We start from the raw sequence: 13,661 nt of genomic DNA, 5'->3' as shown, positions 1-13,661 counted from the left end.
AAACAATATTTGAAATTTTAATTACTCTTAAAATTTAAATGTAATTTTTGAAAAGAATAATGGGTTTTACAAAATGCAGCATAGGTACACTTAATATATATTTTTTTTATTTGACATTTTGTAAGAATACGTTTTTTGAGTTTTTTTTAAGTTTATATGCAGCAAACTTAAGCTAAAATAAGCTTTTAAAAAATTAATTGAATAGGAAATCTGAGCACTTCAGTTCCCCATTTAAAAATAGTTTTGAATGCTTGTCAATCAACGTGATTTTAAGCTTACAAAATCCACTTGCATTTAACACACTGTCATCCGTTTAGTAGGGCAAAGAAAACAATTTGTTATACTTTTTCAAATATATTTTTCCCCTTTACTGTCTAACAAAAATATATTATTTATTTATTCTGCTTTTTAACGCATGCGATTAAATATAAAAAATCTAAAATTTCATTTACGCAGAGAAAAAGTGTAGTTTAAATTGAAATCCAAAAGTTTGTAATTTTATAGCTTTTTTTGTTTTTTAGGAATGCCTAATTATACGATGCATATACATAATTATGCATTAATAATATGGTTATAATTGTTTTTGTTTTGTTATGTGCCCATTTGTTGTTTTGGTTTCTTCTTCAACTTCCGTATTATCAATGCGACACAAAATCAAAGGTCTTTTTAAAAAATTAATAAATCATGAGCAAAAATCCTTGTAACGAATAATAACAAATATGTTGTAGTTGTTGGATGCAGCGCCAAGTCAAGCCCACATAGACTGGTCCCATTAATCGTCGGTCATTTTGCGTGTCGATGAAATCAAGTCAGCAGCGCCGTGAGAGTCTGGAAACATGGCATGATAATTGCTTAACGGCACATATGCCGCCGTAATAACACGTCCAGCAAACCAGCGACCATGCAGTGAATTCACGGCCAGCACAGCGGTAGTGGTACTCGGGCACTTGACATAGACGGTGCCAGTGGCTGCGACTGTGTCCACATGTATGTGTAGAACGCCACCATGCTTAGCACACTCTTCCAGCACATCTTCGCGTATGTCTGTATCCCAGGTGGGATTTGTTTCAGTGCGCGGATCAAACATATTAGACAGTACAAAGCACTGTGTCGCTATTGAAGGCGCCTGCTGTTGCTGCTGAATTGGCGCCGGCTGCGGCGCTGTGGCAAGCAAAGCATTGGCTGCTGCTTGAGGCACGGCCAATCCAGCACCTTCTGCCAACTTAAACATAAGCTGTAGACGCCCAGTGGCGCCCAGATCAATGCCACTACGATCCATCTCATCGGTGTCCAGCGAGCTTGTATTCATGTCTAGGCGCTCGGTAACATTGCCCACCTTCATGGGACGGCCGGCAAGCTCAAAGCCGTTTAATTGTTCTAATGCCTTTTTGGCGTCGTCAGCATTGTGATACTATAAATAAAAAATGTAAATGTTAAGATAAAAACGGGTTAACCTTTAGATTACTGTTACCGTTATAAAGCCATAGCCCTTGGAGCGACCAGTTTCTGTGTCCATGACCAGTTGTATATTATCAATTTTGCCAAAGGGCTCAAATATGCCACGCAGCATGTCCTCGGTGATGTTGAAATGGAGCGAGCCCACATAGAGTCGCATGGGACCAGTATGAGGCTTGGGCTGGAACGGTGGCGGCGCATTCTGTAGACGATTCTTCTCTGCCTGTGTGTGCTGCACCATTATGGGCACGCCTAACAAACGCTGCCCAGAGAGGCCTAATGCTAGGGCCACCGATTCGGGATCCTCAAACTCTATGTACGCAATGCCCTTGAAACGTTTCGTTTTGTTGCAAGTAATTAGACGCACATCACGAACCTTTCCCACGCTGGAGAAGAATTCCTCCAAGTCACGTGCGCGCACACGTTGTGACAGCTGTATGCAGAAAACAGTGCGAGCATCGCGCTCCTCCGGACTGAGCTCTGTGGGTGGTGTGCGATCACCAAAGCCATTGGCGGGTGATCTTCCACCACCGCCACGTCCACGTCCGCCATAAGGACGCGGCGAGTAGCTGGTGCGACGACGACTGCTGCGAATAGTAAAAAAGTTTATTAATTTCAGGAATATCCCTATTATTATCACATTACATACTTTGTATCTCTTGAGCGCGAGTGACTACGTCGACGCTCACGTACGGGACTCTGGCGCTTGCGCTGCTCAATCGAACGGCTGCGTCGACGTTTATCGCGAGAGCTGCGATCTCCACGATCGCGTTCACGTTCCTTTTCCCTATCGCTGCGACCTCGACTGCCGCCGCGTTTGTCACTGTCACTGGGGCGATCATTGCGTGAGCGATTGCTGCTGCGCTTGTCGTCGCGATAACGTTGGTCTCGCTGCTCGCGCTCTCTGTCTTTCTCCTTCTCCTTGTCCTTGTCGCGGTTGCGATCCTTGTCGCGCTCCCGCTCACGATCACCACGATCTCGCTCCTTGGAGCGTCTGTGTTTGTTGCTGCGCGAGCCGCTGCGACTGCTGTAAAAGGGAGAGTACAATTAATTTTTATGCCAGTCAATTGGAGATAATTCTCTGCACTTACCGTGAGCGATGACTGCGCTTTTTGGTGCCGTTGCTGGAGCGTGTGCCATTCGCAGCATAGGCACGCTCATCATCTTCGTGGTCGTCGTTGTCACTTATGCTGCTGCGTACGCGTCCACGTCCAGCGCCGCCCGCACTGACGTTCTATAGAAACAGGGTTTGGGGGAACAAGTGGTGCAGGGTGGTGTCGCAAGCAATAATGTACATACATAGAATTGGATATTTTTTCATTTTGTTCATATGTTTGTTATGGTTTGATTGTAGAGGAGGGGCACACGGACATACACACACACACATAGACAACGTATTCCAGCGGGTAGTCGTCATCGTTGATGTCGTGGAGGGCGGCGCACATTACGTTGGAATTCATGTTATTGTAGATGTCCGTTGTATTCATTTACAGTTACATTGGTATACGTTTTTCAGTTTAATATTTTTGTTCATTTTTGGGTTTTTTTTTTGAATAAGAGAAAGCAAATCAAAGTAAATTAGTTAAATTTTTGGTATCTGCAAGTATATAAAATAGAAATGCTTAAGTCAACAATGATCAACTTGAAGATCATTGTTAATTTAATGCTGAGTGATAATAAATGGTGTTCTTTAATAAACAAAAATAAATAGAGAAGTTTGTTGAGCGTACTTAAGATACATAAATACAACTATGTGTATATATATAGTAGGTATTTTATATAGTAGATTACGGCGAAATGTCTCCACACACACATACATAGATGCATGACAAATACGATACGATTCGATATTTGGGTTTGGTTTTTAGCGCTGGCTAGTGGTTTTGGTTTGGTTGGGTTGTTTGGCTCATTGGTTGCTTTCACTGGTTGCTTTGGCCCTGAGAGATTGACTAAAGACTCTGGCCACCACCACATCACTGGTGCTTTGATCTACATATATGGACACATACATATAGATATTTACAGAGATATAAAATTAAGAATAAAATGTTTTACTTTTCGAATTATTTAGCTGCATTTAACTTTGTGTGTTTGATTTATCATTATTATTTTTGGGCATTTTTATTCAGACTCGACTTCTGACAGAGCAGTGAAGTGGAGGACTTGTGACATTTTCTTTCATTCTTGTCTGTCTGTGAGTGAGAGTAGTAGTAGTAGTAGTAGTGGTGCCTGCTGCCCCAGACATTAGGTAGAGTTTATCTGAAATTTAGTGCACGTTCAGTTTTCATTTGTAACAGTTTTTGTATATTTATAGGTAGAAAAAAAACCAACAGAAACAAATCATAGTTTTGCAAATGCCTAAATATGTTTTGGCTTTTTTTTTTATATATTTTTTATTTTAATATGAATTTTTCTTTCGCAGTTTCATGGCACATTCAAAACTTACCAAATGGTCTCCAGCTTTTTGTGTTTAGAATGACCAAAACAATCACTAGCAACAATATTGAGCTTATACGATTTCTGCAAAGACATTTCACCCTTAAGAATTATTCTCGCTTTTTTATTTTTTTTTTTGTTTTCGTTTTTTTTTTTAATTTTTCGGTAGTGTCTTATATAAAATGTTTGCACTTTCTTGGTCGAGAGATAGAGACAGAGGAAAGCAAGAGTATCCCAGCTTATGTTTTATAGAGAATTTAAATTTATATTGTCGTTTAACACCAACACAAACGTAAGTACAATAGCAGAGATAATAGGGGAAACGAGTTAAGCAAAAGCGGCAGTTAGGAGTATATAGAATCCATATTATCCCATTTGGAGTTACGAGGAAAAATTAAAAGTATGTAGTGGTCTAGAGAGCTGAGCTAGTTCACTTTCAATAAATAAGTTCAGTCGGTCATTTTTGCCTTGTGAACTATTTTTATCGGTAATTTAGAGAATAATTACTGCTTCGTTTCTGAGGGATATCGGTCAGTTTATTGCTAAGCTACTAGTACGACCGTTGATTCATGAACTTCTCTACTAAATAACTAGATAACAAAATAATCTAATAGATGTAGTTCCAAAATGACTGAATTCCTACATACCCATCGTATTTCTTAAGCGATTTATGTAATGTTAATTGATAAGACTATCCCACGACTTCAGCCACAAAAACAAAAATCATGATAACACTATGAATGTGATGTAAAAAAAAGACACAACTGTTATGCTGAAAGAAAATTAACACCGTTCGTAGCAGCTAAATTTGAAATAGCCTACGAGTTGTAATTGTTATTACTTAAATAAGGTTAAAAATCGATTTAACATAGCAGACACTTTAGTCAGAGAAGCGCCAGCGACCTGACATAAAGCCCACATACACACGCGCGTATACCTGACATCTGCATCTACTTATGCATACATGTGTATATACATGCGACTAAAAGGTGTCAAATTCACGCGTGTGTGTGAGTGAATTGCGTGTGTATTGTGTCTGGGACGACGATTTACATACATATATAAGTAGTTTCATTATGGTCTATTTAATAGCACACACATACATATATTGTACAAACCGTTTGTGGAATTCAATTGCAATATTTAGCAACTCCACCGTTTTTGTTGCACTTACGTTCTTTTGGTACGGAGCCTCCAGCATTGCTTCCACATCGAAGTCCTCGGCCATGTTGAATTTCTGCGGACGGTATAAAAACGCCCTCAATTGTATGCTAATGCGTTTGAAGAAACCAAATTTGTGGTTGGTATACACAGCACAACGCCAGGATCCACTTACGGCCTTTAATTTTTAGTTAACTTGTATATTAAACACAATTTTCTACAATTTTAGCGAAAATTTTCACAGCGTGGCTGACTGCTCAGTGTGTTGCTGCAGAGTTGCTAATAGCGTTGTTGATAATACAGCAGGCTATCGATTATATCGAATAGTAATCTGCTAATTTAATGAAGCTCAATAAAAATATATATATTACCAAAGCAAAATCTTTTAAATTTATGTTGCAACGATGTACTATATTTGCATATTTGTTAAAAAAATAAAACATTATTATATATCTGCCAGCCGCCACATATTTAATTTAAGCGCTGCCACACTGCTGCAATTTATATATTTACATATAGTTACATATACCTGCATAGAAATTTCCACTTTGCAAATTCTGCAACAAAATGCATTTGTGTACAATTAGCCTAAACATTTAAAGAGCAAAGAGATGTAAACAACACATGAATGGCGCCTTGCAGCACAAGAAACAAGAGCACTAAGGATAAACACTGCTGGCAGTTGTAATTGTTGAGTCATCAACAAATCAACGTCAAAATACAAACAAAACAGAAAGCTGCTAGCCTTGGAAGTGGTGGGGGGAACGGACACTTAGAATTTCCATTGCAAAAGTAAAAGAGGAGTACAGGTGAGAGTTAGTTGAATGCGGATAGGTGTGGATAGCTTATAGCCAAATCGTTAACCATCCCCTCGGACACTTGCGCATAGAGACTTAAACGCGTTACGCGTCACTAACTAAGGTGTGTCGAAATTAGACTAAACCGTTAACGTTTAACTATACCCTCCACATCTCTAAAAATAAAAGAGGCAAGTACTGCACAGAGAACTAATCATTACTAGCAAAAACTAAGCATATCCATTAAATTTAACTTGATATCTTAACTTTACTACATACTGACATGTATCTATTTTGCTACAGATAAATGGAGGACTATAAATTCCTATTTAAAATTGTGCTGGTGGGCAATGCAGGTGTGGGTAAGACATGTCTGGTACGTCGTTTTACACAGGGCCTGTTTCCACCTGGACAAGGCGCCACTATAGGCGTAGATTTTATGATAAAAACCGTTGAAGTGGAAGGCGAGAAAATTAAACTACAAATTTGGGATACAGCTGGACAAGAACGTTTTCGTTCCATAACGCAAAGCTATTATAGATCAGCACATGCGCTTATTTTGGTATACGATATAAGTTGTCAGCCGACGTTTGACTGCCTACCCGACTGGCTGCGGGAGATACAGGAATATGCCAATTCAAAGGTGCTAAAGATATTGGTGGGGAACAAAACAGATCGTGATGATCGTGAAATACCCACGCAAATTGGTGAGGAATTCGCCAAACAGCATGACATGTACTTCCTGGAAACATCGGCCAAAGAGGCAGAGAATGTTGAGCGGCTCTTTTACGAAATAGCAGCGGAGCTTATTAGCCAAGCGCGCAGCAAAGATGGCAGCAGTGCTGCTGCTGCGGCTGCAGCTGCGCGCCAAGCTGATACTGGAAGCTCTATTGGACTGAGCAGTCTGAGTGCCAAAGCAGCACAGAGTAACTGCTGTGGCGGCTCTGGTTCCGGCAGCAGCACTAGTCAAGCCGGCTAAGAATTTACCTAGGATAATAGGCAGCTAAAATAGATGGGAAGCTTTTTGACTCAATGACTATGGATGCTAAATATTTGTGTTAACCAACTCTTATTAGTATTATCTGTTATAACAGATCTGGATCTGGATTGTGAGCATCACTGTTTATGTTTTAAGTTTGTTTTTTTAACTGATGATATCAATAATTGCAATGCACACTTTTTTTTAAGTTGTAAGTATATTTTATACAAATTCTTAATTTATATATAGTATATATCTATATATACATATTTATAAATTTTCTAATTTTTTGAGCAATAGTTTTAAAAGTATTTAGCTCGTAAGGTGATTTTATGACATTCCAAATATTAAACATGTAGTTCAATGTGAGATAAAAATACCGTAAGACGTAATAAAACTCACTGTAATTAAATAAATACAAAATAAAGTTTTAAATGTGAATGAAATGAAATGAAACCAAGCGTTTATTCTTCCCTTGCAATTTGATAGATTGCATTTTTGAGGCATTAGTTTACCAACATTTAAGTAAGTAAGCACAATTAAGTAAGAGCATGTTTTTGCATTCTTTCAATATCAAACTTTCGTTTTATTTTTTAATTGGTACATTCGTCGTTCGCAGACAGTTTTCTCTATGAGAAAGTTAAATGCTTAGTACTAAGCATTCTAATTTTTTTTGTATAAGCTTATTGTATATAATGTTGTATATTTGATTTTGTATATATAGTAGCAAAAAGTATAAATTGTTAATAAAAATATATATATGTATAATATATATATGCGTATTTGTAGCAGCGATTGTTTTAGTTATAGCGCGTTAGGCGGGTCACACACAGAGAAAGAGAGGACGGGGGGCTGGCGTGGGGGTGAGAACATACACAATAAATTATATACATTTATGCATAAATTAAATATGATCATAATACATGTAAATGCTACAAGTTATATAATAATAATAATTTCATTTAATACATAATTTTATGAATAATTAAACCATTTTGTTTTTGTTTTGTATTTTTAAAAAGTTAACAACAATTTTGGGCGGCCCTACGACAAAACAATTTCAATATTCCTTAAACAGCCTGGCACTTGTGTTTCGTCATATATAACAAAGTATATATGTATTTAGTATATAGTGTGTGTTTGCCAAAGCTGCTGGCGTGAGATTCATTGCTGATGAATAAGGGTCCGTGGTATGGTGTGTGTGGGTGTGTGGGAAGCTATTATAGCATCAATTGGTTTAGATTGCGTTGCAGTATTGTGTCCTTTACCGAGTTGAACACCACATTGATGTTGCGCGTGTCTATGGCAGTGGTAAAGTGATGATAAATACGACTGGTGCTGCTGCTGCGCCTCACACTCATGAACATTTGCAATATAAAATTTTGGACATCTAGCAGCGAGTGTGGATTGCCACTAAACTGTGGATAGTACCAGCGTATATCAGTCTCCGGATTGCGTACTTTCTGCTCCAGCAAGTCGGTTTTGTTCAGAAACAGTATTATTGAAATACCCTTGAATGTATTATTATTCACAATGGTATCAAATATATTCTTGGACTCTTCCAGTCGATTCGTTTTTCTACAAATAAAACAAATAATAAAACCAATATTTATTCTGCAAATATATTTTGAGACTTACCTATCCTCGGCAAGCACCTGATCAAACTCCGAACTGGACACTAGAAATATTATGGATGTTACCGAGGTATCAAAGCATTTGGTCCACTTCTGACGCTGCGTACGCTGACCGCCCACATCGACAAACACAAATGGAATGTTCTGCAATACATTGGTCTAATTAGGAGTTCAACGTCTATTATATAGTTGCAACATACCTGAACTTTAACACTAAACTCGTAGACACCTTTGGTTGCCTTGCGACAGTGTAATATATCCTTGTGTGTGGGCACGTAATCGGGTTTCGCCAGCCGCTCGATTTCATCTAGAAAATAGCTGACCGAATCGCTCTAAAAAGATAGATATATATAAATTACTTCAAATGTTATTCAACCATTAGCTACTTGAAGATTAAGACTAATTGTATAAGTGGCGTTGACTAATTGTATAACTGCTAATTACTCATATAGTCAGTTTATTTGTTTTAATCTGCGGACAAAACTTTGTTTTATTTTCGCTCAGTCAAGTTGCATTATGACTCAGATAGTCCCTTGACCTAAATTTGTTCTTATTTATATAAAGTGGTAATTTTTTCAAGTAATGAACGAACTCTTACTTGGTTGTAGTTAAAAATTAATCAAAAGCTTACAAATTATTTAGCCTGACAACAAAATTGATTTGATTTGACTAGACAAAAATCATCTTATTACATTTATCTGAGCTCATGACAAAAGTATCTTAGGTGAGCCTAAGTAACAATAAATACTATTCTATTCTTTTTCATTTTTAAATTATCATAAACACTTTAGCAAGATATTGTTTGGGAGACGGCTTTTTTATCAAACTATTTATTAGGATAATTTTATAATAATTTACAACCCAGCGATAGGCACAAACTATGCAAACATTTATTGAAGCAATTTCGAAGAATTGTTTTTGTTTTTAGAATCAAAATATTTGTATGATACTATTCTCTTCTTTTTCATTTATAAATTATCCTAAATACATCAGCAGAATATTGCTTGGGATATTGCTCATTTATTACACTATCGACGAGGATAAGTATATTGCATTCTAGTGTAGACTTCATAATAAATCTTCAAACTAAAAGATTGTCTCAAAGAATTTAAACCACACCCAACCTTATTTTATGTCAGCTTACAATTTGAAACTCGCGACGTCGCTCATAGGCACGTCTAATGCCACGATCCTGCCAAAGGCGTTTAATGAGTGGTGCGTATTCGACAAATGTAGCTGCCTCTATTGCATTGCATTCCATTGATTTAGCATCGTTGGCATCCTGTTCGCGTCCATCGCTGCCCCAGGAGATGTCGAGCTTTTCTCTCGCATCAAGCAGCACTTGCATACCTACGTATATATTGTTCAGTTAATAAAAATTCATTTTTATGTGTATAAACAAATTGTTACCTCTAATAACATTTTGGTATATCACATGTTGGTAATCCCGCAGCAGCTCTGGATCAAAGTTGACGCCATGTATGATGCGCATTTGTTTGAGGAAGGTTGACTTGCCTGACTCGCCAGCGCCCAGGAGCAGCAGCTTTACCTGTGACAAAGAAGAAGGAAAGCAACGGTAATTGTTTAATAGTCACCTTGACACAAAGACACAAATAAAATGAATGTTAATTGAATGCCTTTTGTGTGTGTGTGTGAATAAGACATTTTGACTAAGTGATGCAACAATAAAAGTTATGAGCCAGAGCCCGAGCCAGCCAAACCCAAGCAACAACAAAAACAGCAAACAGCAAAAGCAACTGAAAGTGAAAATGCGACTGACGTTTTATTTGTTTGCCTGGGCGGCCGCGGCCTCGGCCTCTCATGCGGGCCCATACAACCGGATGAATGATGTGTATGTATGTATGTGCTCATAACTGTATGTTGTATGTACATGTATGGCTGGCTCCAAACAAATTAATACTAATTATTTAATTAAACGCTTATGATTCCAGCCATTTGAGCTGTTGCTTGCTAGGCGTTTATGTTGATTGCTTACCTGCCGTCGAAACGTCTGTTTTTCCTTTTCCAAAAACCGATCGATCTCTTTGGATTTGTAGCGTTGTTCCAGCTCCTCGGGTGAACTGCGTAGCCGTACCAGATATGTGAGAAAGTTGCCACAACAGCGCATGCAGGCAAAGCGCGAGGTTTGCATTCGACTGCCCTGTCGACGCAATCTTTCTGCTCCATCTGAGATTAGGCCAGCGGTACCAACGGCACCGCCACCCGGTGATGCTCTATGCCCTGCGCCAGTACGTGTGCCCGCCTGATGCTGATGCTCCTCCATCAAATGCGTCAGCGTGCCAGTGCGTGTGTCGTTGTTGCTGTTGTTACTGCTACTGCTGATGCCGCCGCCGCTGTGTGTTAACGTGGTCAATGTAATTCTGGACATGGCTGTGACTGCGACTCTGCGACAGCGACAACAGCCAACGCCTGACGTGCGCACTTTCTATACAAACACTCACACACGCGCACTCTCTCGCGCACACACACGCACTCACACACACAACACAACTAAACAGACACGCACACTTATGCGCGCGCTGTACGATCAGTTGTTGTTGATTGTCTCCCGTTTGTGTGGTATTGTTATTGTTCTTGCTGCACATACGCTAAAATTAGCCTGATCGCAGGGTTTATTGTTTTGGTCGTTGTTTGAATACTGCAACCGTAGCCAAATCATATCAAAGCACTCCCGCACACTCCCTTTTTGCTTTTTTTCAATGCATTCATTGCACTTGGTATGCTTCACACACTAGCTGCCTTTGTTGCTCACTCTAATCAAGGATTTATTTACATTAAATACGCGTCGTTGTTGACTGGTTTTACTCGATTTGGCAAATAATTTTGTAAATAAATTTGCACTTATAAATGACAAGGCAGGGTTGCATAGTGCTGTAAAATCATCGACACACTATCGATATTATTGGGACTTGAAAATTCATAGACACATCGATTGGATTTTTTTTTAGTATCGATGTTTCATTGATATCTTAAATTAAATGAATTAGCCGATAGAAAATCCAGAGATAGGGATAAATTTTGATGAACTTCCCAAAAAATGTTTTTGTTTATTTCTACGAATTGATATTATATTTACATAAATAAATCGTAGCCGATAATACCAACAATCAAATGCAATTGATTGGCTTTAAATGTCTGGTATCGGTATTTAAAATATCTCATAATACCAAATATATATCGCTTTTTGAACTATCGTTTAGTATTTTAACAGTCGTGAATTTAACGGCCTTATCTGTAATCGAACAGCAGTCGGTGCACATAAATAAACAAAGTAAAAGCAATTAAACTTTCAAAACGAAAACAAATTAGAATTTTTGCAATAAATATGATATTTAATGCAAGCAAATCTGCGCTGCTGCGTACTGGACGTATAACTAGCGCTGTGCAATACATGAATAGTTTTTCGGGTAAGTTTGCCTTAACATTGCTCACGGTCACAAAGTTCAAATCAATTGAAGCCATTATCAACAAAATAGTTGAACAATTAAATTCAATTCACGCATACTCAGCAATGTGCTGATTTTACATACATAATTACATATTCATATAAATGCATTGTATATTGTACTACGCATTAACAATTTGCATATAGTTTATAAATAATATATATATGTATCTTTGTGTATCCATTTAGCCATTCAACCCTTTCACACAAGCGCTGTGTCACAAGCCGCACCAGCCCCCGCACCAGCATTACCGCTACCCAACAATGTGGACGCCGCTGAGACAACGCGATTTTCTCCGCAACGCTCGCGTGATATTTCCGACAACATAATGGCCATGTCTTTTGCACCAATTTCAATGATTGACATTACGACGGACAACAGTTTGACGGCTTCACAGGAAATGCAGGCGAGGTCCTCGTCCTTGCAGGATCCTCATGTGCAGTCGTACGATTGCTTTGGCGCCGTCAGCTTGAATGCTGTGATGCAGAGTAATGTGCCCACTCCGTTTGGTGGCATGCACAAATTCTCGCATCTGAATATGCCGGGTGGACAGTGGTCACAGGAGTACAAGTTCACCTCGCAGAATATGCAAGCTTCGCATTATAGAGCGCTGCGCGAGAGCACACGTGCCGACTGGGTTAGCTATGATCAGAATGCCATTATTGCTGGTGGCAAGGGGCAGCAAGGTAAGCAAAATAGTTGCATGATGCACTTGAAGCTGTACATAACAACTAATTGCATGTTAGGGGCGCTGCATGCCACATATATACGCACTATACGCATTCAACAGGCACTCGACGTAATTACAGCACACAAACTAATGCTGGCGCACCAGCTGAAGCTGCTGATGCGACCAAGAAGCAGGAACAGCAACAGGCGCCAACAGCAGCAGCTCCCGAAAAGCTGAGCAAGAAGGAGCAACTGAAGCGTGCTTTCAAGGAATATGGTGCCACCATTGTAGGCTTTCATGTGGGCATCTCGCTGGTGTCGCTGGGTTGTTTCTATGTGGTAGTGTCCAGGTAGGATAACTTAGATAACTGCGCCCATTGCTGCACGCAACTAACGAATGGAGATTAGACTCTTTAAATTAGTTTAAACTTCATACAAATAATTTACTTTTTATTTTGCAGCGGAATAAACATGATGCCCGTGCTGGAGTTCCTTGGCATTGGCTCCTCGGCCATTGCGGAGAAAGTGGCCATTGGCAGCACGTTTGTTACCGCCTATGCTATACACAAAGTCTTTGCACCTGTTCGCATTAGCATCACGTTGGGCGCCACGCCTTTCATAGTACGTTATCTGCGTGCCAAGGGATTCATGAAGCCCAAAAACTAAGCTGCATATCAAAACTAATATTTCTTTTCTTTACACATATATATTATGTACTATTCATTATCACATACACATATACACATACATATATATATTTATAGCCTAGCTGGTGTGTGTGTTTTTATATTGCAATTTGATCTTATCGAAATTGTCAATAAAGTGTCTTATATTTTTAAAAACATTCAAAGCAGTTAATTTCTTACCCACAAGTAAATCATATTTGTCAATTGGATCACAAATTAGACCTCATTCTCAAACATTAAGAACCTAGTAATTACATTTTAATTATTTTATAAAACTTTAAAAAAATGTATGAAACCTAGTAAATAATTTGGACTTCTTTTTGGAAAATATATTAATTATAAGACTTTAATAATTAATAAATTAAAAATGTTTGAGA

General features: G+C 38.6%; 4 protein-coding genes across 9 annotated transcripts; 2 read left to right on the top strand and 2 right to left on the bottom strand.

Moving 5' to 3' along the window:
- Positions 1 to 483: 483 nt before the first annotated feature.
- Positions 484 to 5,314, bottom strand: LOC108608378 (RNA-binding protein 39). Of its 3 annotated transcripts, none has more exons than XM_017999725.2 (6): positions 5,228 to 5,297; positions 5,066 to 5,162; positions 2,547 to 2,689; positions 2,105 to 2,482; positions 1,472 to 2,042; positions 484 to 1,411 (listed from the first exon to the last, which is right to left on the bottom strand). In XM_017999725.2, exons 2-6 carry the CDS (start codon positions 5,117 to 5,119, stop codon positions 773 to 775), a joined length of 1,785 nt encoding a protein of 594 aa, XP_017855214.1. In that variant the 5' UTR covers positions 5,120 to 5,162; positions 5,228 to 5,297; the 3' UTR covers positions 484 to 772. The 3 variants fall into 3 exon arrangements, with proteins under 3 accessions (XP_017855214.1, XP_017855215.1, XP_017855216.1); XM_017999726.2 differs by having other exon boundaries at positions 5,066 to 5,128; positions 5,228 to 5,246; XM_017999727.2 differs by having other exon boundaries at positions 1,472 to 2,039; positions 5,066 to 5,314.
- A 238-nt stretch (positions 5,315 to 5,552) lies between these two features.
- LOC108600641 (ras-related protein Rab-30) lies at positions 5,553 to 7,036 on the top strand. Of its 2 annotated transcripts, none has more exons than XM_017988344.1 (2): positions 5,553 to 5,861; positions 6,153 to 7,036. In XM_017988344.1, the coding sequence occupies exon 2, from the start codon at positions 6,157 to 6,159 to the stop codon at positions 6,826 to 6,828; it is 672 nt and encodes a 223-aa protein (XP_017843833.1). In that variant the 5' UTR covers positions 5,553 to 5,861; positions 6,153 to 6,156; the 3' UTR covers positions 6,829 to 7,036. The 2 variants fall into 2 exon arrangements, with proteins under 2 accessions (XP_017843833.1, XP_017843825.1); XM_017988336.1 differs by having other exon boundaries at positions 5,553 to 6,040.
- Positions 7,037 to 7,590: 554 nt separating this feature from the next.
- Positions 7,591 to 11,336, bottom strand: LOC108596178 (guanine nucleotide-binding protein subunit alpha homolog). The gene is made up of 6 exons (XM_017981690.2): positions 10,459 to 11,336; positions 9,873 to 10,011; positions 9,607 to 9,812; positions 8,663 to 8,794; positions 8,467 to 8,606; positions 7,591 to 8,406 (listed from the first exon to the last, which is right to left on the bottom strand). Exons 1-6 carry the CDS (start codon positions 10,849 to 10,851, stop codon positions 8,049 to 8,051), a joined length of 1,368 nt encoding a protein of 455 aa, XP_017837179.1. The 5' UTR covers positions 10,852 to 11,336; the 3' UTR covers positions 7,591 to 8,048.
- A 406-nt stretch (positions 11,337 to 11,742) lies between these two features.
- Positions 11,743 to 13,542, top strand: LOC108600439. Of its 3 annotated transcripts, XM_017988023.2 has the most exons (4): positions 11,745 to 11,890; positions 12,118 to 12,615; positions 12,720 to 12,948; positions 13,060 to 13,542. In XM_017988023.2, exons 1-4 carry the CDS (start codon positions 11,809 to 11,811, stop codon positions 13,262 to 13,264), a joined length of 1,014 nt encoding a protein of 337 aa, XP_017843512.1. In that variant the 5' UTR covers positions 11,745 to 11,808; the 3' UTR covers positions 13,265 to 13,542. The 3 variants fall into 3 exon arrangements, with proteins under 3 accessions (XP_017843521.1, XP_017843512.1, XP_017843529.1); XM_017988032.2 differs by lacking the exon at positions 13,060 to 13,542 and having other exon boundaries at positions 11,743 to 11,890; positions 12,676 to 12,931; XM_017988040.2 differs by lacking the exon at positions 12,720 to 12,948 and having other exon boundaries at positions 11,746 to 11,890; positions 13,060 to 13,146.
- The last annotated feature ends 119 nt before the right edge of the window (positions 13,543 to 13,661 follow it).

This window comes from Drosophila busckii, chromosome 2L (genome assembly GCF_011750605.1).
Source record: "Drosophila busckii strain San Diego stock center, stock number 13000-0081.31 chromosome 2L, ASM1175060v1, whole genome shotgun sequence".
NCBI classification, from domain to species: Eukaryota; Metazoa; Arthropoda; class Insecta; order Diptera; family Drosophilidae; genus Drosophila; species Drosophila busckii.
This window is presented reverse-complemented; position numbering and strand designations above follow the sequence as displayed.